Source organism: Salvelinus alpinus, chromosome 4, assembly GCF_045679555.1.
Source record: "Salvelinus alpinus chromosome 4, SLU_Salpinus.1, whole genome shotgun sequence".
NCBI lineage: Eukaryota > Metazoa > Chordata > Actinopteri > Salmoniformes > Salmonidae > Salvelinus > Salvelinus alpinus.
The window spans coordinates 3,418,269-3,445,206 of NC_092089.1; the positions used below are offsets into that span (position 1 = coordinate 3,418,269).

The window sequence follows — 26,938 nt, forward strand, 5'->3', positions numbered from 1 at the left end:
AGTTCACCGCTGGTAAAGAACAGGTTATTATCTCACAAACAGGACAGTAACAACAGAAACAATACACTTGATGTGGCTGTCAAGATACATATTCTTCAAGTCTTAAAAAGAAAAGAGAAAACCAAAGTGATCAGTGGACCAAGTGAGAACCGAGATTCAGACAGAAACACAGAAGATCTAGAACTGCAGAACCGCTAGAGAGACAGAATCAGGGAGAGAACCACAGAACCCACGTCAACACGTCAGCGTTACCCACAGAGTGATTGTTGACCGCACACCCACAGTGTGATGACACCATTCACCATACAGATCACAGCGGTATACAGAGTGATTGTTGTGATTGTTGAATGCACACCCAGCAACCCCACACCAGGCCCTGCCCCAGCGTAACACACACACACACACACACACACACACACACACACACACACACATATATATATATATATATAGCTCTAAATGGCTTAGACAGACAAATAAACAATGTCCTTTACAGCAGGGAGATGCTGACAGTGGGAGGAGCAACCAGCAACCCATATGCCTCTGTGTGTGTGTCTCAAGTTCTTACCACGTATTCCATGGGACAACACTGACTGCCTGTGAGTGTCTGTAACCCTAAAAACACCAAGCGCACATCAGCACACGGTACACACACTCTTAACCAATCACTGTGCGTTGTACATGTAGCGAATCATAGTTCTCCTAAAGGATCCCCTCACAAACACTTGGAGCATGCATTGCTACCGGGATCAGCTGTGGAGAGTCATGTGACCTCCTTGCTCAGGTGAGCGCAAAGGTACACACACACACACACGTTAGGCAAGCTGTTTTTGTATCCCCACATACCAAAGACTGTGTGTATTAGAGGTCGACCGATTAATCGGAATGGCCGATTAATTAGGGCCGATTTCAAGTTTTCATTACAATCGGTAATCCGTATTTTTGGACACCGATATGGCCAATTTTTTTTTTACTAGTCCAACGCTCTAACCACCTGCCTTACATTGCACTCCACGAGGAGCCTGCGTGGCAGGCTGACTACCTGTTACGTGAGGGCAGCAAGAAGCCAAGGTAAGTTGCTAGCTAGCATTAAACTTATCTTATAAAAAACAATCAATCTTAACATAATCACTAGTTAACTACACATGGTTGATGATATTACTAGTTTATCTAGCGTGTCCTGCGTTGCATATAGTCGATGCGCCTACTTCGACAAATGGTGATGATTTTAACAAGCGCATTTGCGAAGAAAGCACTGTCGTTGCACCAATGTACCTAACCATAAACATCAATGCCTTTCTTTAAAATTAATACACAAGTTTATATTTTTAAACCTGCATATTTAGTTAATATTGCCTGCTAACATGAATTTCTTATAATTGGGGAAATTGTGTCACTTCTCTTGCGTTCCGTGCAAGCAGTCAGGGTATATGCAGCAGTTTGGGCCGCCTGGCTCATTGCGAACTGTGTGAAGTCCATTTATTCCTAACAAAGGCCGTAATTAATTTGCCAGAATTGTACATAATTATGACATAACATTGAAGGTCGTACAATGTAACAGCAATATTTAGACTTAGGGATGCCATCTGTTAGATAAAATACGGAACGGTTCCGTATTTCACTGAAAGAATAAACGTTTTGTTTTCGAAATGATAGTTTCCGGATTCAACCATTTTAATGACCAAAGGCTCGTATTTCTGTGTGTTATTATGTTATAATTAAGTCTATGATTTGATAGAGCAGTCTGACTGAGCAATGGTAGGCAGCAGCAGGCTCGTAAGCATTCATTCAAACAGCACTTTTGTGCGTTTGCCATCAGCTATTGCGCTGTTTATGACTTCAAGCTTATCAACTCCCGAGATTAGGCTGGTGTAACCGATGTGAAATGGCTAGCTAGTTAGCGGGGTGCACGCTAATAGCGTTTCAAACGTCACTCGCTCTGATACTTGGAGTAGTTGTTCCCCTTACTCTGCATGGGTAACGCTGCTTCGAGGGTGTCTGTTGTCGATGTGTTCCTGGTTCGAGCCCAGGTAGGAGCGAGGAGAGGGACAGAAGCTATACTGTTACACTGGCAATACTAAAGTGCCTATAAGAACATCCAATAGTCAAATGTATATGAAATACAAATCATATAAAGAGAAATAGTCCTATAATTCCTATAATAACTACAACCTAAAACATCTTACCTGGGAATATTGAAGACTCATGTTAATAGCTTTCATATGTTCTCATGTTCTGAGCAAGGAACTTAAACGTTAGCATTCTTACATGACACATATTGCACTTTTACTTTTTTCTCCAACACTTTGTTTTTGCATTATTTAAACCAAATTGAACATGTTTCATTATTTATTTGAGGCTAAATTGATTTGATTTATGTATTATATTAAATAAAAATAAGTGTTCATTCAGTATTGTTGTAATTGTCATTATTACAAATAAATAAATAAATGTAAAAAAAAAAAATTGGCCGATTAATCGGTATCAGCTTTTTTTGGTCTTCCAATAATCGGTATCGGCATTGAAAAATCATAAATCGGTCGACCTCTAGTGTGTATTGAGCCTGTTCGGACACACATTGTGGAATGCAAGGAATTACTAACAGGAACTAGTCAAATAAATCCAGACAACAGCTTTCCTTCCCAAAATCTGTCATAAGTGTACACACACGCACAACATATAACCGTGTCAGGTGGTGTGTTGGGAATGTGACACAACAGGTCCAGAAATAGTCAGGTTATTGAGGGTATATCAATGTGATTAGGGGGTGGTATGGACATTAGATTAGCCAGGCCTTCAGCATTCAGCAGTCCCAACCACCTGACCGACCAGTTAACAGTTCTACATGTGAGACAAACAGATAGGGGGAAACAAAACGAAACTCTCTCCCTTCCGCTCTCCTCGATTTATTCTCACTCTTTCCGCTCTCCTTCCTTCACTTACTCTTGTCTGTTTCCCTTTCTCTCTTTTGTCTGCTCTCTCTCATTGATTTTCTCTTTTCTTCTCAGGTTCTCCAAGTCTGTCCCCTCCTCTATCCCTCAATACCAAATACTGTAAACCTTCAATTAATATCCCAGGTGTTTATTTGCTTTAAATCACTGAACACAACCGGCGCTTATTAGAGACAGGCTTCTATTTGAGCCAGGCGTCTATTTCCTTAACGCACACAGCTCTTGCTCAATAAAATGTTGAAAAGACTACCACACTGATTGTGACCAGTATAAACATTGTAATAACAAATCCATCGCAGATCAGACATGCAAAGACTAGGCTGCCTATCATACACCCCCGATTTCACGTTTCAGCACCATTATCTCACTCACTCTTGTATCCACCGTAGTGATGCCGACCATGTCAAACCACACTGCCGTCTCATCCATGGCTCTCCTTTATCTTCTTTTGAACAATCTTTACTGTACTCACTGAAGTTCACTCGTAAACAATTACATTTAGACACAGCATTTATTTGAAACAGGTGTTTATTTGCTGGAATGTGTGCCGCTGCCCGGCTATTAAAAAGGGACAGGCAGTCTGAAAGTAAAGTTTTTTTTATTGCCGACTCACATACTTAGCTACTCTCAGACTCAAAACACACACACATTCCCATTCTGCCTGCCTCCTGTCCTGACCACACTGGGTTCCACTCCTATCAGCTAAAAACAAGAAGAAGCAGCTCCAGTGGGCACACGATCACCAACACTGGACAACTGAGGAGTGGAAACATCACCTGGAACGTGACAGCCAGTTCAGTTTACTGTTGCGGCCTGGTCAGTCCACAGACCTCAACCCAATAGAGCATATTTAGGATGAGATGGAACGGGCCGTTCACAGCATGTATGTACCGCTGTCCAATCTGCAGCAACTGCATGATGCCATGACGCCAACATGGACCAACATCCCTGTGGAACGTTTCTGACACCTTGTAGAATGTCCCAAAGAATTCAGGCTGTTCTGGAGGCAAAGGGGGTCTGACCCGGTACTAGATGGGTGTACCTAATAATCTGTCTGGTGAGTGTTTTAACCTGGGTGTAAAAATGTATATACAGTACCAGTCAAAAGTTTGGACACTCCTACTCATTATTTTCTTTATTTTTACTATTTTCTACATTGTAGAATAATGGCGTTATTTCATAGTTTTGATGTCTTCACTAAGAGTGCGCAAAGCTATCATATATAAACCAAAGATTCTCAGGGCAGTCACTGCTAGAATTGATTGAATAACAAGATATCTATCTCCCATCAGTCTCTCTCCATCTCTTCTCCCCATGTCCCTCTCCCTTCTGTGTTGCTGCTTTGATGAATATTAACCAATTTTACAGGTCCCCATAAATGCTGTACACACAAACGCACGCGCACACACCTTACTGTCCAGAACAGGCCTTAACGGAGATCAATACTTTACAACACACAGGACAGGTCTGTCCTGTCCAAATCTATACAGACTCGCTCTGACTCACAGCCTCATGGCCCACATAAATGGGATATTTCAAGACAACAGCCCAAAGAAACCTAGAGTCGTATCACTTTATTCACAAACATACTGGTATGGTAGACAGAGAACTCCTTCACCACTGCTCTGACTACAGGCTCAGCCAGCCAGGGGAACTATTAGTGTGTAACACTACAAAGAATGCACACCATAGGGAACTCAGTGTAACACTTTACAGAGAAACAATAAGAAATCCCTGGAAACTGTAGCCTCTGGGCCAGAGCAGGATATGAGACTGAAACAGTTTCCTTTTAACCTCACAAACCTCCCACACAGAGGTCACACCACACAGACCCAATGCCTTGAACCTAGGATGGCAGAAAACAGAATTAGGCACAGAGATGTCATAAAGGAGACGGGAGCTAACCAGTCTATTCATTTCATTCGGTTCCATTCAGTGGACAGGAGTTCCTTTCGCTCCCTGTTCATATGTACTCCTGTTAATAACATCAGACATTAGGATTGTGCCTCTCTAACTGTGCTGACCAAATGTGACCGACAGGAAGCATCAGTATATTACTGGCCTGAGTATGAAGCATGTGCAACTACTGGCCTGAGTATGAAGCATGTGCAACCCTGATAAAGCTCCCTGCTTTGTATCACAAAAAATCTAATAATCTATGAATAGTGGTATCATAATAATTACTTTGGGACTTAATTAGTATATATGCCATTTAGAAGACACTTTTATGCAAAGCGACTTACAGTTAGTTATATGTACATCAAGTAAATACTAGTGGAACTTTAGTTTAAATGTATCTATGTGTGAGTGAATCTGTCTGCAGCTCAGCATGTAGTCTAAGTGTCTATGTGAAGTGAGTAGGAGGCAGACCAGGGCTGCAGGGCAGGAAGTGGAGCTCAGGTCTCACCATCTCTTCCGCTACGTTGTAAGAGACGGACAACCACACACTGAGACCCAGATAACTGCTCCTACAGTGTTTCCACCCACGCTGAAAACTATTTGGGTCCACAATTAAGTGTTACAGTGAAAGACCCAAATAAGTCAAAGGTCATACATATGAATGTTCTTAAAACCATGGAAACAAAACCTCTTCTCGATGCAGATAAGCTGCTGCTGCTCACAACAGCTGAAACAGTATCTTGCCAGCTAACACAGAGCAGTATCTAGCCAGCTGCTTGGCTTTTTTCTCTGGCAGTGAGCTACATGTCAGACACTGCCTCATATTGATACACAAATTGACGCTGAGTGAAATCCAAGACTGTTGCCAATTGCAACTAAGGGCTGGCACATGTGCGCACACATGCATACGTGCACTCGCTCGCACACACTTAATTTTGAGCGGAGATACACACACCTGTCTGACAAATCAAAAGGGAGTTAACGAAAGGTGTCACCCAGCCAAGCTTATCACACAGACAGGACTGATTAGTTCTGCTTTTGATTGATAGGGTCTGCATTAGATTGGGCAGACCCTGTTTGATTGAGAGGGTCTGAGGTGGATTGTGAAGCTCTGTGTCAGACAGGATGTCTTTGATTGACAGATAGATTAATAGATTAGTTGGTAGTGTGTGTGTGTACGTTTCTATCACTGACATTTCTGTCTCTCAGAGTGTATTATCCCCAGGCCCAGCCATGCAGCAGTCACTCAAGCCTTCCTCCTCTTCATCACCATCAGAGAGATAACCCACTGACAGTGAGTTTAAGGAGTGTGTGAGTGTGTGATATGGGAGCTGGGCATATTATGAAGCAGTCTGTTCAGACACATAGGCCTACCTTTATCCACTCCATCCCTGACCCCTATCTGTCTGGGGTGTCTCCAAACCATCAGAGTGGTCTACTATGATTAAACCTACATCTACTCAGGGTTTTCTAAAGCTAGCCAGCTTTAGTCACATTCCAGCTCATGCTTCATCCGTACTACAACCGTGGATATTGCTTATATGCCTGCTGCTAACTCTAGCAGGCTTGTAACTGCGCATGCATGTCACACGTGTCTGGTCGAACGCCAAACTTTTCATTGAGACAAGGCTGAAACATCCATCCATGGGCGAGTCAGTACCACGTCTTAATTTGTGCAAAATGAAAAGAGTTATGCTGCAATTTCAGCAGGCTGTGGTGTAAAATAGGCTTGTTGAAGTGCCGTCTTTATTTTATTACCGTGAATGCCTTCTTTAGTGTGCTTATCAATACACAAGCACCTTTCCCCCACTCCTATCCATATAATAATTGTATTAAGTTATACACACATTTTACTTGATTTTATTGGTCTTTAACTCGTGACACTTCATTCAGGATACATGGAGTTAACCCTGAGTAAGCCTGCCCAGGGGCAGGTTAGTTCTGGATTTGTTGCCATAGAAATGTACCTGGCTAAAAGGTGAGCCACTGTCGTGGTACCAGTTATCCCGAGTTGAACTCAGAGTTGACCAAAGTTACCTCGCTAACTCCTCAAACCACATACGTAGTATAGGGCTCAGGACCAGGCCAGCTGTCGAACAACAGTAGTCCCATCACAGACTGAGGTGTAGGTAACCATAACAACTGTGTGTGTTTACGTATCTGGCCACACCAATACAGCCCGAATCATAGGCTAATGAATGGCCCAGAATCACAGCTTGTTGTTGAATGTTCTGTATGGCACGTATCCAACTACAGAGCACTGTTTTAGTCAGGGCTTGTTACAGATGATTTAAATGATCATTGTTGTCTGAAACAAATAGTTACACTTCCATGACATTATAGAACCTAGACCTATTGAAACATTAAATCATCTCCATGACAATATAGAGCCTAGACCTATTGAAACATTAAATCATCTCCATGACAATATAGAGCCTAGACCTATTGAAACATTAAATCATCTCCATGACAATCTAGAACCTAGACCTATTGAAACATTAAATCATCTCCATGACAATCTAGAACCTAGACCTATTGAAACATTAAATCATCTCCATGACAATCTAGAACCTAGACCTATTGAAACATTAAATCATCTCCATGACAATATAGAGCCTAGACCTATTGAAACATTAAATCATCTCCATGACAATCTAGAGCCTAGACCTATTGAAACATTAAATCATCTCCATGACAATCTAGAGCCTAGACCTATTGAAACATTAAATCATCTCCATGACAATCTAGAACCTAGACCTATTGAAACATTAAATCATCTCCATGACAATATAGAGCCTAGACCTATTGAAACATTAAATCATCTCCATGACAATCTAGAACCTAGACCTATTGAAACATTAAATCATCTCCATGACAATCTAGAGCCTAGACCTATTGAAACATTAAATCATCTCCATGACAATCTAGAACCTAGACCTATTGAAACATTAAATCATCTCCATGACAATCTAGAACCTAGACCTATTGAAACATTAAATCATCTCCATGACAATCTAGAACCTAGACCTATTGAAACATTAAATCATCTCCATGACAATCTAGAACCTAGACCTATTGAAACATTAAATCATCTCCATGACAATCTAGAACCTAGACCTATTGAAACATTAAATCATCTCCATGACAATCTAGAACCTAGACCTATTGAAACATTAAATCATCTCCATGACAATCTAGAACCTAGACCTATTGAAACATTAAATCATCTCCATGACAATCTAGAACCTAGACCTATTGAAACATTAAATCATCTCCATGACAATCTAGAACCTAGACCTATTGAAACATTAAATCATCTCCATGAGAATGCCATCTTGACAATATGCTAAAGATCTATATTGCACATCACAGAAATGTAGTTTAATCCTAACTTCTGATTAGGTTGCTGAAAAAGAACTAGAGCATTTACAGAAAGCCAAAACCAGCCTGTTTAGTCAGACTTTAGATTCAGTTTCTCTAAACCTGTGTGGTAACACTGGGATTCATTTAGTAATATTCTTGCATTAACATGTTTTTACATAGTAAAAATGGTAGAATACTTTCCATTGCATAGTAGGTCTTGTGGAGCTTACATAAGCGGAATAGTGATCAGTTCCTGTTCCATGTGTAGAAAAACAAACAAAAGTCCATATTGCTATAGTAGTACGTAAACAACATGTCAGTACAAACAATGCTGTTACTTTTCTTGTTACAGTATTAGTACTCATGTAGGTCTATAAAGTGTTTCCAGAACAGTTTAAATGACAGAGTTGGACAACTTGGTGTGAGGAAACTAATGATATCCCAGGGACCCAGGCCTACAGAACTGACTATTTCTAGTAGCCTATGCAGAAAACCACTTTTATTTTGAAAACACCCAAAAGTGACAACACGGTTGTTTGCGACTTCTGTTGAAAGGATACAATGTTTAATGTGCGGCCTAGGCGAGTTACTTTGTATCACTAGGCTATATTTCGCTATGTTACAATAACTAAATATTTTCGTTGTACGGCCACACAACTCAGCAGGTCTTGCTAGAATAGATATCAGCAAAAGATTGTTTCGCCAACATCGAACTGATGGCACAACAAAAAGTAAGGCGGCCTATAGCAAATAATATTAATCTGTCAGACAGAATGTTATTGCTTTAGTATTCGAATGTCCTAAAACGTCTTTCTACCACGTTACAACACGCAGCCCTTACAATTCAAGCCCAAACCATGCCCAGAGAAGTGTGGTGAACTTTTGTCAGAAGAACTTACCAGCTATCTTCCTCCTTGTCCCTTTTGTGCCTCTTGTTTTCTCCCAGCTGTTGTTGTCCCGTAGGCCTACCTCTAACTAAATGACACAAGTGGCTGAATGTGAAAGTTCAAATCGCCAGCTGTCGTACAGTGCGAATATGAATTTATTTAGAAAGAGGGCTGAAACTTTTCTTCTTTAGTTTCTCTTCCTTTCCTCCCCCTTTCTACCAACACAAAAAAAAGCCACTTCCGCGAACAAATGGTAACGTCATTTGCCAGTCAGTTTGTGTGGTTCTCTGCACCTGGCCCGCGGTTGAGTGGCCTTGACAGAAAGGGATTGCGCAAAAAGATAACTTCCCACAATAACAAACCAGCCTACGGTATAACCGAGTAAACTGACATTAAACCACATAGACACAGTCTTTGTTGAATCACACATTATTTGCATAGTGCAACTGTAATGCCTATGTTATAGGCTACAACATTTATTGACCGAGGAGCACGAGAACAAACCTGAATAGCAGTTCATAACGTTTATGATTGGATCACTGAGACCAAATAATGTTCAATAATAGAATAGGCCCTTATTGTTGAATAGGTAAAATATGATAAATAGCCTATAGTCTAGATAATTCCATGTAGCCCAGTCATTTATGCATACTGAATACTGTTCACTGGAGTCCTCTGCTGGTAGATACCATATTTGCACGCGCACATATTAATATTTGTACTTGACAGTATTAGAAAATAAAAAATAAAAACATTTACATTTAGTAGACGATCCAGAGCGATTTACAGTAGTGAGTGCATATTTTAATATTTTTTTGTACTGATCCAACGTGGGAATCGAACCTACAACCCAAGCGCCATGCTCTACCAATTAAGCTACAAAAGACAGTCTACATATCTACATAGTGTACATTCTATCGCCTACTTATTGTTTTTCTTATGGTTTATCACAAATCATTGTAAGAATTGTAAACTCTGTTGCAGATAGGCTTAAAACACGTGTTTTTGCTTGGTCGAGGCTAATATAATAATAATGTTATAATAAAATAATATTGTAGGCATACTCTGGGTGCATGTTATCTGGGTCTTGTCTAGAAGGGATACAGGGTGTGAAATTTGACGTCAAAAGTATTTTATTTTATTTCAGCTAATCCCAACTATTTTCATAACCTTGACCTAGTTCTCATTACCTACTGCTCACGTTATGCTAAACCTAATACGAAAAAAAAGTTGTATCCCTTCTAGACAAAACCACGTTATCAGTGCAACACTGCACACCCTGTACTTCCGCTACACAAACACGTGGTAACTTTCCGTCTCGCCTTCTCACAGCTCATTGGCTTTCTGGATTCATAGATTGCACTTTATTGCTCTTGATTGGCTCCCCAGAACCGCCCAGGGTTTGAAGGACATGCAGTTGGTCGGCTAATACATTACGAGGACGTATGCGACGTTAGGGTAAGCACTTGTCTGTTGATTACACTGGTTATCAAATACATGATTGTTGCTATCTATTGTCACAGCAGAGATAAATTATGATCTGTAGAAAGGGTATCACGTTGCCATTAAACTAATGATCATGGTTACATACAAACTCATGTGCGCGTTGCGCAGGGGGTAACTAGCTAGCTTTTAGCATATGATGTCCAATCATATGCTAAATTAAGATATTTTACGCAGGCCGTTTACCTTTGAAAATAGTTGTCATAGTTCCGGTCTGCTTTAGGGATAGCAGCTGGATCTGGTCTGCTTAGTTAATTAGACTTAATATGAACCCGAAAAATATGTGCGAGTGGGATGTCTCGCTTCCTTTTCCGTATCTGGTCCAATGCAATGGTTGTGGCTGGCTTGTTCCTCGCGGAATGACCGTGGCGAGATCGCCCTTTTTTAAATTGAACCTTTATTTAACTAGGTAAGTCAGTTAAGAACAAATTCTTATTTACAATGACGGCCTACCAAAAGGCCTCCTGTGGGGACCTGGGATTAAAAAAACAAATACAATATAAATAAAGGACAAAACACACGTCACAACGAGAGACGTAACACTACATAAAGATAGACCTAAGACAACAACATAAGGCAGCAAAACATGACAACATGACAAAAACATGGTAGCAGCACAAAAACATGGTACCAACATTATTGGGCAAAGTCAACAGCACAAAGGTCAAGAAGGTAGAGATAACAATACGTTATACAAAGCAGTGACAACTGTCAGTAAGAGTGTCCATGATTGAGTCTTTGAAGAAGAGATTGAGATAAAACTGTCCAGTTTGAGTGTTTGTTGCAGCTCGTTCCAGTCACTAGCTGCAGCGAACTGAAAAGAGGAGCGACCCAGGGACGTGTGTGCTTTGGAGACCTTTAACAGAATGTGACTGGCAGAACAGCTGTTGTATGTGGAGAATGAGGGCTGCCACTCTAGATAGGCAGGTGGCTTATAACTACAGCAGGCATGTATCTTGAACTTAGACAGCAATACATTTGAGCCACCTTAACTTCATCAAGTTAATGCTTGGATTTCAAATAGAATAGGTAGCTAACTGGACAATAATTTATGGTGAAATCCTGTGTATGTGACACTCCTCCCCTGGTTTACCCTCCCTGCCTTATGTAAATAAGATGACAAACTTATTGCTGTCCAATGACTACATTTTGATCTTGTTGGAACTAGTATGTACTGCTCAGTACCCATTCTCCCCTTTCTTTCTTTCTCCCTCTCCTCTACTCCTCCATAACTCACCCTCCATGTCCCTCTCCTTCCCTGCTTACCTCTCTAGTTGGTTCTCTTCCCCCACTCTTTCTGTCTCAGGTCTGGATGCTGCAGGCTGTGTCCAGGCTGAGTAGAGCAGCGGTGCGAGTGAGGAGAGTGGCCGCCCAGGTCCAGGTCACCACTGTAACCATGGCTCAGAATCACCAGAGCTGCGGTACCTCCTGTCAACAGAAAGGGGGTGCTGTCACAGCAGCCATCCTCATCATCGGGGATGAGATACTCAAGGTGATACTGGAGATGGGCGCTTTGGTACTGAGTGGAATATGCCTGATCTCTGAAAACAATATCCTCCCCAAGTCCCTATCTCTTAGGAGTTAGCTAATCTAAAGAGTCTCTCTCCCTCTCTCTACCCCCCACTCTCTTTCAGGGTCACACGGTGGACACTAACAGCGCCTTCCTGTCGCGAGCGCTGAGGAAGCTGGGAGTGTGTGTCCAGCGTGTCACAGTAATCCCTGACCAGCAGGAGGTCATCTCGAAGGAGGTGGCCCTCCTGGCCCCACAGTACACACACCTGCTCACCTCTGGGGGAATAGGCCCCACCCACGATGATGTCACCTTCGAGAGTGTTGCCATGGCGTTCGAGGAGGAGCTGCATGCCCACCCGGAGCTGACCCGTTTGGTGGAGGAGTTCTTTGGGGTGGTGGATAGGGAGAGTGCAGCCATGAAGCTAGCCATGGTCCCCCGCTCGGCCAAGCTCAACTACGGCACTGACCCTCAGACTGGACAGCCACTACGCTACCCACTGGTCAGTGGCTGACTACTGTTAAAAAATACCAAAACATATTTTTTGTTTTTCTCATTAGTCCACTGTTGATACAGTCCCTAAATGTTTTGAATGTTAGCAGTCAAGTCAAGATATTGGACTTTCAAGAAGTAAAGTGTCACTTGCCACATCATTATGACGCAAAATGCATCATCTGATTCCTTTAACATGTAAGGGATAAACGCCCACGTTCTGTACATTACCTTGGAAACAACGGACGGCAGAGCGGGATGAGGCGGAGCCAACTAGCTACAGCAACACAGTCCCGACCTCTGCAGCCGAATAACAGCAAAGTTTATTTTGTTGCATTTGTTTAAGCTGTTTATCCCGTTTATACCACATTTGCCAAAGAAAACAATACTAAGCACACATTTTCCGGTATAATTTTTTGTTGTTGATATTTTCACTTATATAAGCAAATTCATACTCATATTTTGGATGCTAAAGACTCGACCCAGTGGTTCGTTATGATTAGTTCGATATTTATGGACGTGAACAGTCGTTTGTTCTTTGTCCCGTTGCCATGCTTGCTGCCAACATTCTTATCCCTTGCTTGCTAGCTAGCCCGCTAGCTATGGCTAACACAGTCACAAACTCTTCAGCAAGATTAACAGCAAAGTAGATGTTTTCTATTGACATTCATTTGAATAAATTGATAACAATGAGCTGATAATGCCCGATTCTGCCTGGCATAGCTAGAAAAGTTTGCCTTCTCATCAGGACAGTCGACACTGTTCATTACGAGGAGATCGCATTGCATATCAAACACTAGGCTAGAAGCTAGCTAAATAGTTTGTTGCTAGCAAACCTGCCAATATGACAACCAAATGAAAAAATAAAATAAAATTTGAAAACAGCTGGTCAAACTAGAAATATGTGGCAGGATTTGACAGCATAGAGTCACTTGTGTCATGCCTGCAAAAGTAGGGACCAATGTTCCCTCAAAACATTTTTGGCACTCAGCAAATTTCAGGTCTGCAGATTTGCCAGTTCTTGCTGTGAGATGTTACCCCACTCTTCCACCAACGCACCTGCAAGTTCCTGGACATTTCTGGGGGGAATGGCCCTCACCCTCCGATCCAACCGCAGTCATTTGAGAAACCAAGGCTGTTGAATCTGTCGATAAGAATGTGGTGATTGACAGTCAAAAGCCTTGGCAAGGTCGATGAAGACGGCTGCACAGTACTGTCTTATCGATGGCGGTTATGATATCGTTTAGGATCTTGAGCGTGGCTGAGGTGCACCCATGACCAGCTCAAACGGAACTTATTTGGATTTTTACAAATTATCTTTGAAAGACAGGGTCCTGAAAAAGGGACGTTGTGTGTGTGTGTGTGTGTGTGTATATATATATATATATATACCCCTGAACAAGGCAGTTAACCCACTGTTCCTAGGCCATCATTGAAAATAGGAATTTGTTCTTGACTGACTTGTCTAGTTAAATGAAGGTAAAAAAAAAATATATACACTGCTCAAAAAAATAAAGGGAACACTTAAACAACACAATGTAACTCCAAGTCAATCACACTTCTGTGAAATCAAACTGTCCACTTAGGAAGCAACACTGATTGACAATAAATTTCACATGCTGTTGTGCAAATGGAATAGACAAAAGGTGGAAATTATAGGCAATTAGCAAGACACCCCCAATAAAGGAGTGGTTCTGCAGGTGGTGACCACAGACCACTTCTCAGTTCCTATGCTTCCTGGCTGATGTTTTGGTCACTTTTGAATGCTGGCGGTGCTTTCACTCTAGTGGTAGCATGAGACGGAGTCTACAACCCACACAAGTGGCTCAGGTAGTGTAGCTCATCCAGGATGGCACATCAATGCGAGCTGTGGCAAGAAGGTTTGCTGTGTGTCAGCGTAGTGTCCAGAGCATGGAGGCGCTACCAGGAGACAGGCCAGTACATCAGGAGATGTGGAGGAGGCCGTAGGAGGGCAACAACCCAGCAGCAGGACCGCTACCTCCGCCTTTGTGCAAGGAGGAGCACTGCCAGAGCCCTGCAAAATGACCTCCAGCAGGCCACAAATGTGCATGTGTCAGCATATGGTCTCACAAGGGGTCTGAGGATCTCATCTCGGTACCTAATGGCAGTCAGGCTACCTCTGGCGAGCACACAAAGAAATGCCACCCCACACCATGACTGACCCACCGCCAAACCGGTCATGCTGGAAGATGTTGCAGGCAGCAGAACGTACTCCACGGCGTCTCCAGACTCTGTCACGTCTGTCACATGTGCTCAGTGTGAACCTGCTTTCATCTGTGAAGAACACAGGGCGCCAGTGGCGAATTTGCCAATCTTGGTGTTCTCTGGCAAATGCCAAACGTCCTGCACGGTGTTGGGCTGTAAGCACAACCCCCACCTGTGGACGTCGGGCCCTCATACCACCCTCATGGAGTCTGTTTCTGACCGTTTGAGCAGACACATGCACATTTGTGGCCTGCTGGAGGTCATTTTGCAGGGCTCTGGCAGTGCTGCTCCTTGCACAAAGGTGGAGGTAGCGGTCCTGCTGCTGGGTTGTTGCCCTCCTACGGCCTCCTCCACGTCTCCTGATGTACTGGCCTGTCTCCTGGTAGCGCCTCCATGCTCTGGACACTACGCTGACAGACACAGCAAACCTTTTTGCTACAGCTCGCATTGATGTGCCATCCTGGATGAGCTGCACTACCTGAGCCACTTGTGTGGTTTGTAGACTCCGTCTCATGCTACCACTAGAGTGAAAGCACCGCCAGCATTCAAGTGACCAAAACATCAGCCAGGAAGCATAGGAACTGAGAAGTGGTCTGTGGTCACCACCTGCAGAACCACTCCTTTATTGGGGGTGTCTTGCTAATTGCCTATAATTTCCACCTTTTGTCTATTCCATTTGCACAACAGCATGTGAAATTTATTGTCAATCAGTGTTGCTTCCTAAGTGGACAGTTTGATTTCACAGAAGTGTGATTGACTTGGAGTTGCATTGTGTTGTTTAAGTGTTCCCTTTATTTTTTTGAGCAGTGTATATGGGCATACTCAGTGACGTCACTTAGTGAAACAGTTTGGAAGCAGTGTGCAGCGTTTTCCATAAATTCACCTGCGAAAAGTACGTGGATGTGCGTATGTTCTTCAGTTTTTGTACAGATCCATATATGGCAATGGTCTATTTGCATGTAGGCTACTGCTGCTCTGATTGGTTATGCCGCACCTGTCTGTAGAGTAAGGGCTGAGTAGCATGTCAATGCAACAGAATCCTTCTCCGATGCGTTCTGCCTACCAAAAATCTATTGCATAGTTAGTTTAGGATACTAAGTATGTTGCATTGCCAGTGGCTAATATTGCGTTGATTCAACCACAATTCCCACAGTAAAGGTAAACAAACATTCATAGTGTTAACTAAGGGGGAAAAACTCTAGAAAGTTAAGTGAAATTCAATCTCGTGCTTCTCTGTGCAGGCTTTTATTTCTACTGTGTCGTGCCTGTGCACACGCACAGTTTAGAGGGAACATTGAGAGATTCATGTTTATCACTCACCACGTTAGGTCACCAGATGCTCCAAAAAATGTCTCTGCAAAAACAAATCAACGCTAGCTAGCTACGTTTTTTCCACGTTGGACCTGCGTTTACAATTTATCCAATTTCAGTTTGTGCAGTTGTTGGTTTAGCTTCCTGTAACAAGTACGGTCTGCATGTGTAGGCGCATATTGCGTCATGATTGCAAGGCGTCCCGATATCTTTCCAACTGTCCAGTTTAGAGGTCGACCGATTATGATTTTTTTAATACCGATACCGATTTATTGGAGGACAAAAAAAGCCGATACCGATTAATCGGCCGATTTATTAAAAAAAAAATATATATATATATATATCAAACACACACACACACATTTTTGTAATAATGACAATTGCAACAATACTGAATGAACAATGAACACTTTTATTTTAACTTAATATAATACATAAATACACACACACAGCTCTGAAGTGACAATGATACTGAAGAGTCTGCTTAGGAGACAAATACTCTCAACTGTTTGAATAAAAATAGAGTTTAAGTTACCTGTGATGAATGTTGAAAACAAAAACTTATTTCTATATGCAGGAAATCCTATTTTAATAATGGGCATGGTAAGAATTAACAACCAAAGTGCGAGTCATAATTCCCATGACACCTAGCAAAATCTGAAAAGCGGTTCCTTCATTTATTCCATAGGATATTTTTTAGATTCACTTAAAATAAGGTCTGTGTTTCGTGTAGGCTTACATCACCGTGCCAATTTTATAACTGTGTAGATATCCATAGGACAAGGTAACTCTGATCAATATTGGCTAAATATAAGCGAAGATTTTAAAAAAAATTGTAGAGTGGATTTATGAAAATATGTTGACAAACGTTACCTTATCCTAGTGAGATTTACACGGGTATCAAAACGTCGAGGCGGTTTAAGCCTGCACGAAACACAGACCTTATTTGAAGTAGATCAAGACATTCTCTATGGCAGGAATTATAACGTGTCGACTATTTCTCTCTAAACCATATACCTTTGACTAATCAGGAAACTATCACCTCGAAAACAAAACGTTTATTCCGTTCCGTATTTTATCTAACGGGTGGCATCCATGAGTCTAAATATTCCTGTTACATTGCACAACCTTCAATGTTGTCATAATTACGTAAAGTTCTGGCAAATTAGTTCGCAAAGAGCCAGGCGGCCCAAACTGTTGCATATACCCTGACTCTGCGTGCAATGAACGCAAGAGAAATTACACAATTTCACCTGGTTAATATTGCCTGCTAACCTGGATTTCTTTTAGCTAAATATGCAGGTTTAAAAATATATACTTGTGTATTGATTTAAAGAAAGGAATTGATGTTTATGGTTAAGTACACATTGGAGCAATGACAGTCATTGATTGATTGTTTTTTATAAGATAAGTTTAATGCTAGCTAGCAACTTACCTTACCTTAGCATTCGCTAACAGGCAGGCTCCTCGTGGAGTGCAATGTAATCAATGCAAGATTGGATCCCCCGAGCTGACAAGGTTAAAAATATGTCGTTCTGCCTCGTTCCTAGGCCGTCATTGAAAATAAGAATGTGTTCTTAACTGACTTGCCTAGTTAAATAAAGATTAAATAAAGGTGTAAAAAAATAAATAATTGGCGCCCAAAAATACCGATTTCCGATTGTTATGAAAACTTGAAATCGGCCCCGATTTTATCAGCCATTCCGATTAATCGGTTCGACCTCTAGTCCAGTTATCTGGTTTTAATGTTCATTCTAGAATGCCCTTCTAGCCAATCAGAAATGAGTATTCTTCAATGCTGTAATATAACATGATATCATGTAGAAAACATGAACGTTCTACCTGATGGTCAGTGTCTGAAACCAGGTCAAATATATTTTAATGATAGGAGATATGAGTGCGTTGGAGCCACCAGCTTTCTTAAGAGTCTGGAGATGCTTGATGTCATGCTGGTCCTGGTTCTGACCCGTCTCTGTGTCATTCCAAGGTGAGTGTGCGTAACGTCTACATCTTCCCTGGGATCCCGTCTCTGTTGGAGAGAGCCTTCAACGGTCTGGAGCACCTGTTCGCTGGCTCAGGGACCACCTTCCACACACGAGAGGTGAGGTGACCAACCGTCTGGCTCCACTACAATACAGTCGACAGGACGTTTTCAACATGTAGACAAACGTCGCATGACTCCTGGGCCTGGAGACCCACAGGGTGGGCAGGCTTGTGTTCCATCTCAGATTTAACACATCTGACTCAATTTATCAAGACCTTGATGAGCTGAATCAGCTGTGTTTGTGCTGGGCTGGAACAAAGCCTGCACAGGACCACTGCTGCAATGGATGCCTGTTATAATGTTACGTATTCCCCCGCTTTGTGTTGTAGGTGTTTGTGGATGCAGACGAGGCGTTGATCGCCCCGGTGCTGACCCGCCTGCAGGCGGGCTGGGGGAAGAGGGCGGCTCTGGGCTCCTACCCTGACTGGCTCAGTAACTACCACCGGGTCAGGCTGGTGCTGGATTCAGACAGCTTTGAGGAGGTGGAGAAGGCCCGGGCTCAGCTGCTGGAGGAGATGCCCAAAGGCAGTGTGGTTCCCCTGGTCACGGACCCTGTGTCCATCGCTACTGAGGAGGTCTACACACTGGCCAACAGCGGTGTGTGTGAGAGCAAAGGAGGGAGGGGTGGTGGAGGGATGGACGGGTAGGGTACCCATAAAAAATGACAGTGACTACATTTCCCATGACCCCAACTGTCTGTATGAACTCCATCTCCCATAGGCACGCCGCTGGGTGATAAAGTGGCAAACGCTCTGAAGACCATAGAGACTGCTCTGGATCAGTATTCGGCAGGGGAGATCTGTGTGGGCTTCAATGGAGGCAAAGACTGCACTGCTCTACTACATCTATATTACGCTGCACTGAAACGGTGAGAGAGAGATGGCAATAAAGACAGAATGAAGGAATGAGACGATATGTGACTTTTAACCCATATTTTGTGTTAACCTGTCTGAATTGATTGTTTACTGGGAAAATCTACCTCGTATTTATTCTCTCTTTCTCTCTTCCCCTCCCTCACAGGCGGTATCCGGAGGGTAAGGACAAGGTAAAGGCTCTGTACATTCGCATCGTCTCTCCCTTCCCAGAGATGGAGAGATTCCTCCAGGACACAATAAAGAGGTGAGCTATCGGTCTCTGTAGTTAGCGTTAGCATCGCTAGGTCGTTTCCTCAATCCCTATATACTGCACCTCTGTTAGCTATGTACTTTTTTTCTGTCCCCAACAGGTCTGTGTATGGTTGTAGCTTGGTCTGCCTTGCATCTTTGAGTTTGAGCAAAACTCTGAAAGTAAAATGTATTATTATACAGAGACTTTGGCTCACTATTTAGCAGAGCTCCATCCTGTCTCCCATAGGTATGCCCTGGAGATTTTCTCAGTGGAGGGCAGTATTCGGCAGGCATTGAGTGATGTACAGGAGAGGAGGCCGGAGCTGAGAGCTGTGTGTATGGGCACCAGGAGGACTGACCCCTACTCACACACACTCACACCCATGTGTCTCACTGACCCTGGATGGCCGGACTACATGAGGGTCAACCCCCTGCTGGTGAGACATGATGCTTGCAATGTTCCCTTTCTGAGGGTATCTGTGTGATATACTTCTAATGCTCTCTCTACCTCCCTCTCTTTCTCCTTCTCTCTCTTGTCTCCCCCCTCTTGTCTACCTCCCTGTCTCTCTCTCCACCCTCTTTCTTGGTTTCTCTCCCTCCCCCTCTCTGTCTCCCTCCATCAGGACTGGACGTATCATGATATCTGGTCATTCCTGAGGACGCTATATGTGCCCTACTGTATTCTATATGATAAAGGGTAAGAAGACATACACACCTCTTAATCAAGCATGTCCTCTGTTTCCTCTCACTGTCTACTCCCCCGTCCTAGTCTCTGACTGAGTCCTCTGTCCGTCTCCTGACAGGTACACCTCATTGGGCAGCATGGACAACACATGCCGAAACCCCGCTCTCCAAGTGGTGGATGGGAGGGGCGTGAGCCGCTATAGACCTGCCCACCTCTTGGAGAATGAGGAAATGGAGCGCGACTCACGTGAATGATGTCACTTCCTTGTTTGTAATGTCATGTCCTGATCTTTTATCCGCCCCTCCTGATTGGGGCTCCAGGTAAGAGATGCTTGTAGGGACAGACCTAGGATCAGCATATCCTCCTCAAATCCCAACCTTAACCATTAGACAAAACTGAACATACAGGCAACTTCTGAAGAGAGGAACAGGAAGGAAGAGGAGAGTGAAAGAAAGAGGGAACGGATTGAGGAAAGTGGAACAGACAAAGAACCAGAGACTGATCGCAGAATGAGTGAATTTTGAAGGAAAAGTGTGTGTTTCTGAGTGGAAAACGTGTGTCTGAGTGGCTTAGAATCTAATGATATGGATTTACATGGTTTGAAATAAAATATCAATCTGTCACAAGTTTACTTATTGATAAATGATTGGCAAAAGATTGTGAAGGTGCTGATGAGAGAGGGGGAGGGAGAGTAATTCTTCTGTTGTACATTTTAACAATATTCCTCTGTTCACGATTTTACACTACAAACTACGTCTTTTAATCTACGCTGAGTGTACAAAACATTAGGAACACCTTCCTAATATTGAGTTGCACTCCCCTTTTCCCTCAGAACAGCCTCAATTCGTTGGGGCATGGACTTTACAAGGTGTCAAGCGTTCCACAGGGATGCTGGCCATGTTGACTTCAATGCTTCCCACAGTTGTGTTAAGTTGGCTGGATGTCCTTTGGGTAGTGGACCATTCTTGATACACAGGAAACTGTTGTGTAAAAACCCAGCAACGTTGCAGTTCTTAACACTCAAACCAGGGCACCTGGCACTTACTACCATACCCCGTTCAAAGGCACTTCAATATTTACTCTTTCCCATTCACCCTTTGAATGCACACATACACAATCTATGGCTCAAGGCTTAAAAATCCTTCTTTAACCTGTCTCCTCCCCTTCATCTAAACTGATTGAAGTGGATTTAACAAGTGACATCAATAAGGGATCATAGCTTTCACCTGGTCAGTCCATGTCATGGAAAGAGCAGGTGTTCTTAATGATTTGGACACTCGGTGTATATTATAGCATATTTGTATACTGCAGTGGAGGCACGTGGGAAGTGTTATAGGACGGGTTCATTGTAATGGCTGGAATGAAATAAATGGAATGGTATCAAACATATGGAAACTAAATGTTTGACCCAATACAATGAGCCGGTCTTCCTATACCTCCTTCCACCAGCCTCCACTGATATATTGTATATACTGTGCATTATTTTGAGTGGGGTAGGAGAGGGAATGCGAAAGAGACTAGGAACGATGAAGCGAGAGAAGAGAGGGAGAAAAGGAGAGTTATGAATGTGTTGGAGGCTCACCAGCAGGTCTGGCTGCTCCTCAGAACACGTTTTTACATTTCAATCATTTGGTAGACACTAATCCAGAGCGATTTACAATTAGTGCATTCATCTTAAGATTGCTTGGTGATACAACAACACATCACAATCGTATCAAGTACATTTTCTCTCAAAGGATCAGCAAAGTCAGTGCTAGTAGGAAAAGACAAGTGTTTTTTTGGGGCGTCGTGAGCGTTATTTAAGATATACTCTTCAAAGAGGTCAGGTTTCAGATGTTTCATGATGCGAGCTTCGACTGGAAGTTAGTGGAGTGTGCAGGGGAGCGGGGTGACATGGCAAAACTTAGGAAGGTTGAACACCAGGCGGGCTGCAGCATTCTGGATAAGTTGCAGGGGTTTGATGGCACAAGCGGCGAGCCCAGCCAACAGAGTTGCAGTAGTCTAGACGGGAGATGACAAGTGTCTCGATTAGGACCTGCGCCGCTTCCTGTGTGAGGTAGGGTCGTACTCTATGGATGTTGTAGAGCATGAACCTGCAGGAGCAAGTCACTGCTTTCATGTTTGCTGAGGACAACAGGGTGTTGTCCAGGGTCACGCCAAGGTTCTTTGCACCCTGGGAGCGGGACACCGTGGAGTTGTCAACCATGACGGGGAGGTCTTGGAGTTGGCAGGCCTTCTCTGGGAGGAGTAGCAGCTCCATTTTGTTGAGCTTGAGGTGGTGGGATCACATCCAAGCTGAGATGTCTGTCAGGCACACAGAGATGTGTGTCGCCACCTGGGTGTCAGAAGGGGGGCAGGAGAAGAGTAGTTGAGCAATGAAAGGAGAGCTCATGTGAGGATATGACGGAGCCGAGTGACTTGGTGTAAACAGAAAGAGGAGAGGGCCTAGAACCGAGTAATGATCCACACAAACACTTTGGTGTGTATGTACACACACAAACCCTCTCTGGTGTGTACACACACCCATATTTAATGTGATGACATACTTTAGACTGAGATGTGTCCTATATTTGTGTCTGCATTGTGTACTGATCTAGAGATACCTTATCTACTGAGTAATACATGTCATTACACTAATACAGGTCATTACAACAGAGACTTTTTGTTGTCAACATTTACACATGTATTTATTATGGTACTGGCCCAGATGATTTGGTATACCAATAAAAAACACATAGACCGTTGCACCACTCGGGAGGCCGCCCTAAGGCACTGCGTCGTCTTAGACCGTTGCACCACTCGGGAGGCCGCCCTAAGGCACTGCGTCGTCTTAGACCGCTGCACCACTCGGGAGGCCGCCCTAAGGCACTGCGTCGTCTTAGACCGTTGCACCACTCGGGAGGCCGCCCTAAGGCACTGCGTCGTCTTAGACCGCTGCACCACTCGGGAGGCCGCCCTAAGGCACTGCGTCGTCTTAGACCGTTGCACCACTCGGGAGGCCGCCCTAAGGCACTGCGTCGTCTTAGACCGTTGCACCACTCGGGAGGCCGCCCTAAGGCACTGCGTCGTCTTAGACCGCTGCACCACTCGGGAGGCCGCCCTAAGGCACTGCGTCGTCTTAGACCGTTGCACCACTCGGGAGGCCGCCCTAAGGCACTGCGTCGTCTTAGACCGTTGAGGCGTCACAACAGCACCGGGTTCGATCCCAGGCTGTGTCACAGCTGCCGTGACCGGGAGACGAATGAGGCGGCGCACAATTGGCCCAGCGTCGTCCGGGTTAGGGGAGGGTTTGGCCCAGCGTCGTCCGGGTTAGGGGAGGGTTTGGCCCAGCGTCGTCCGGATTAGGGGAGGGTTTGGCCCAGCGTCGTCCGGATTAGGGGAGGGTTTGGCCGGCTGGGATGTCCTTGTCCCATCGCGCTCTAACAACTCCATGTGGTGGGCCGGGCGCCTGCAAGCTGACAGCGATCGCCAGTTGGACCGTGTTTCCTCAGACACATTGGTGCGGCTGGCTTCTGGGTTAACGAGCAGTGTGTCAAGAAGCAGTGCGGCTTGGCCGGGTTGTGTTTGAGGACACATGACTCTCGACTTTCGCCACTCCCGTGTCCGTAGTGGAGTCGCAGCGATGGGTCAAGACTAACTATCAATTGAATATCAAGAAAAAGGGGTAAAATAAAAAACACATAGGGATCTATTTGATCAGATCCTCTTTAGCCGACATCTGCATAGCGCTTGTTTTGGCCGTGTCGGAGGTGGAACTGCATTAGGGTGGCAGGTAGCCTAGCAGTTAAAGCCTTGGAACAGTCACTGAAAGGTTGTTGGTTCAGAAAGATCTGTCTGTGCCCTTGAGTGAAGCGCATTAACCTTAATTACTCCTGTAAATTGCTCTGGATAAGAGCATCAGCTAAATGACTAAAATGTAAATTCACAAGCAGCTCCTGGCATTATACCTAAAGTTGACATTGCCATTGGCTGCACAGAGGCGCATTAACAGAAATCCCATGCAGATTTGTTGGAACACTGGAGTGTGAGATGTAGGTTAATCTACACCTTGATTAGGATGATAGAAAACCTAATTTCATTTAATGATTTTTCAATTTGAGCATTATTTCTATATAGCCTACACTTTCTGGTTCTGAACTTCTAACGGGGGTGTGGCTTCGTGACAATGATCGCAAGAGGAGCTGGTCACTGTTTTAACTGCTCCAACCCAGTTCCACCTCCAACACGCCAAAACATCAGCTATGCATGCGGGTGTCTGCTATGCTTGATGTGATTTCATCCATATAGGCCTTAATGTATAGTATATGGTGCAATCTAAAAAGGCCTACAGTTACTGCAAAGTAGTCTAATCTACATTCAAATTCCACGACAAAGACATACCCATAGAGATCCTATTAAATTACAAGAGGGGCTTAGTCATAAACCCTCAAAGTTCCAGAATATTGTCATATAATTATAATTAGGCCTACAATTTATATAGGTTTTATACACATTTTCTGTATATCTTCCAAAATATATGCAAACAGACCATAAATGTTTGTTTTCTTGGAAAGCTGTGTGTTATAATATGATGCATTATCCATACTTGTTACATTTATGGTCTGTTTACATTTAAGTCCTAGCATCAACGGATTTCAGCCAGTGTATGGCTTGGATTGATTGCATTGTTTGTATGGAATGTTAATAATAATAATTGATGTGACTTTTCTAGGGCTTTTCTTTACAGAAAATAATGTCAAAGTGCATAAAAAGCTAAATAAGCAAACAAATTTAAATTTAGATGGTAGAGATGGAGATTGAATATTCCTTTGGCTTCAGGTGAAAGGCTGGGAGATGAGGCAGATTGGAAAGGCAGTGTTGCTTCAGGTGAAAGGCTGGGAGATGAGGCAGTTTGGAAAGGCAGTGTAGCTTCAGGTGAATGTCTGGGAGATGAGGCAGATTGGAAAGGCAGTGTTGCTTCAGGTGAAAGGCTGGGAGATGAGGCAGTTTGGAAAGGCAGTGTAGCTTCAAGTGAATGGCTGGGAGATGAGGCAGATTGGATTGGAAATGCAGTGTAGCTTCAGGTGAAAGGCTGGGAGATGAGGCAGATTGGATTGGAAATGCAGTGTAGCTTCAGGTGAAAGGCTGGGAGATGAGGCAGTTTGGAAAGGCAGTGTTGCTTCAGGTGAAAGGCTGGGAGATGAGGCAGTTTGGAAAGGCAGTGTAGCTTCAGGTGAATGGCTGGGAGATGAGGCAGATTGGAAAGGCAGTGTAGCTTCAGGTGAATGGCTGGGAGATGAGGCAGATTGGAAAGGCAGTGTAGCTTCAGGTGAATGGCTGGGAGATGAGGCAGTTTGGAAAGGCAGTGTAGCTTCAGGGAGGGGGCATCGATGGTAGAGCCAGAGAGAAACAGACAGTCTGACAAACAGGCCCAGAGTGCTTCATCAGTACACCACATCTGCTTCTCCGACGGCCAGTTCCTCCACAGGACCCACTCCTCCGTAGCTACTGCTCCTCCACTGCCCAACATGTAGCATCCACCTAGGTGATGCCACAGCTGCTGAAAAGTTTTGAACTTTTTTGGGAATATTATTGGAAGTTAATTAGAACAAATATTTGAATCATTCCACTTAAAATGACTGGCTAGCTAGCTGCTAAACATAACGTGCAGATAATCTTCAAATTCATTGTTTTACACTACCTTCACATCACACTGGATGGACATGGTTGACCGACTCCCTGACCAAAATGGCTGACCTTTTATGGTGTCATAAGACCTTTTATGTTCATTCTGGTATTCTATTCCTAATTATATGGAAATATCTGTGCCATTAAGCAAAACATACAGAAGAAAGGTTTTAACTATGTCTCTCTCACACAGATCAGTTGATTCAGGATGGGACAGCATTCATTTTACAGTAGGTCTAAGATGCAGTTTCAGTGTCCAACCTCACGGGGGTGTTGTTCTCACGTTTTTCATTTAGCCCTTTGATTACAATAAATTACCCTTTCTGTTTTCAAGCGTGACTGAATCCCGGCGTATCGATTCCCCACTCCTCGCCAGGAGATTAGTCGATGCTCCGGCAGCAGGGATCGATACAGGCCGATCTAATCAAGCGGGTCGCTTACGAGGCCTACCCAGGCCTCACACAATGTTACACCATCAATTACCTTCTGCCCTCGCTCTGTCTCACTCCCGTGTCCCCCAACTTCACTGGTCTGGATGTTATGGCGTGATTAGATTATTATTAATAAGAGAGACAATAAGATGAGATATTACAATTATAAAAGTAATGGTGTGGGACTTGATAGGAGATTGTCTGGAATATGATGTAGGTATATTTGGAGTGATTACTTTATATTGGTTAAGATGCTTGTCAATTACAAATGTAGTGTGTGTGTGTGGCAGGTGTTCAGTATGTAATTATTTCAGAGAAGCAGGTGTCTCCCTCTTTCACTTTCCCCCTCTTCCCCAAGATCTACCCCATACCCTCTCTCTCTCATCCTCTCTCACTCCTCCATCCTCATATCCCTCCCTTTCCTTCATCACTCCCTTTCCCCTGCTGACCCTTATTCCCTCTAGTCTTTAATGTCCAACTTTCAGAGTTTACCGTCTCATAAACAGGAGCTAGATGGTGCCAATCTTTCCCATGTGTCTGGGATGGAGCCTGCAGATTTCCCATAATGCATATTGCTGAATGTATTTACACAACAGATGGCATGGAATACAGACACAGCTTGACTTTAAATCACTGTTTACGTGAAAAGGGTGTGAAAACATCTGACAGACTTTGATTTGGTATAGAGCTATTGCCTTAACATCCCCAGATGTAAACCTTCTTCAGATAGTGTTTGTGTTCTATAGAAGAAGGTCTCTAATCCAATTGCATGCTGGCTCTCTGTGTTAGAGGAGACGGAGGCAGCATGAGACAGCGATTCAGCTCCCTGTCCTGAGAGATGCTGAACACTCAGGATGAATGGA

At 43.6% G+C, this 26,938-nt stretch overlaps 2 protein-coding genes across 8 annotated transcripts in view; one reads left to right on the forward strand and one right to left on the reverse strand.

Annotated features, from left to right (window-relative positions):
* Positions 1-9,346, reverse strand: part of LOC139572772 (SHC-transforming protein 1-like) — a 30,432-nt gene extending 21,086 nt beyond the window's left edge. For both annotated transcript variants that reach the window (XM_071395536.1, XM_071395535.1), the window contains exon 1: positions 9,113-9,346. The gene's annotated coding sequence lies outside the window, so the exon portion shown is untranslated. The remainder of the gene's footprint in view (positions 1-9,112) is intronic.
* Positions 9,347-10,431: 1,085 nt separating this feature from the next.
* Positions 10,432-20,603, forward strand: LOC139572774 (FAD synthase-like). Of its 6 annotated transcripts, none has more exons than XM_071395538.1 (10): positions 10,432-10,558; positions 11,910-12,095; positions 12,238-12,615; positions 18,130-18,243; positions 18,516-18,789; positions 18,907-19,054; positions 19,207-19,305; positions 19,540-19,729; positions 19,916-19,989; positions 20,096-20,603. In XM_071395538.1, the coding sequence occupies exons 2-10, from the start codon at positions 11,916-11,918 to the stop codon at positions 20,229-20,231; spliced, it is 1,593 nt and encodes a 530-aa protein (XP_071251639.1). In that variant the 5' UTR covers positions 10,432-10,558; positions 11,910-11,915; the 3' UTR covers positions 20,232-20,603. The 6 variants fall into 6 exon arrangements, with proteins under 6 accessions (XP_071251639.1, XP_071251644.1, XP_071251638.1 ...); XM_071395543.1 differs by having other exon boundaries at positions 18,516-18,783; XM_071395537.1 differs by having other exon boundaries at positions 10,443-10,558; positions 11,878-12,095.
* The last annotated feature ends 6,335 nt before the right edge of the window (positions 20,604-26,938 follow it).

Excerpts from the sequence above, each read along its gene's own strand:
- LOC139572774 (XM_071395538.1), top strand. The coding sequence starts at position 11,916 with ATGCTGCAGGCTGTGTCCAGGCTGAGTAGAGCAGCGGTGCGAGTGAGG. Across the intron at positions 12,616-18,129 it reads AGCCACTACGCTACCCACTG|GTGAGTGTGCGTAACGTCTA; the intron begins GTCAGTGGCTGA and ends TGTCATTCCAAG. Across the intron at positions 19,730-19,915 it reads TGAGGGTCAACCCCCTGCTG|GACTGGACGTATCATGATAT; the intron begins GTGAGACATGAT and ends TCCCTCCATCAG.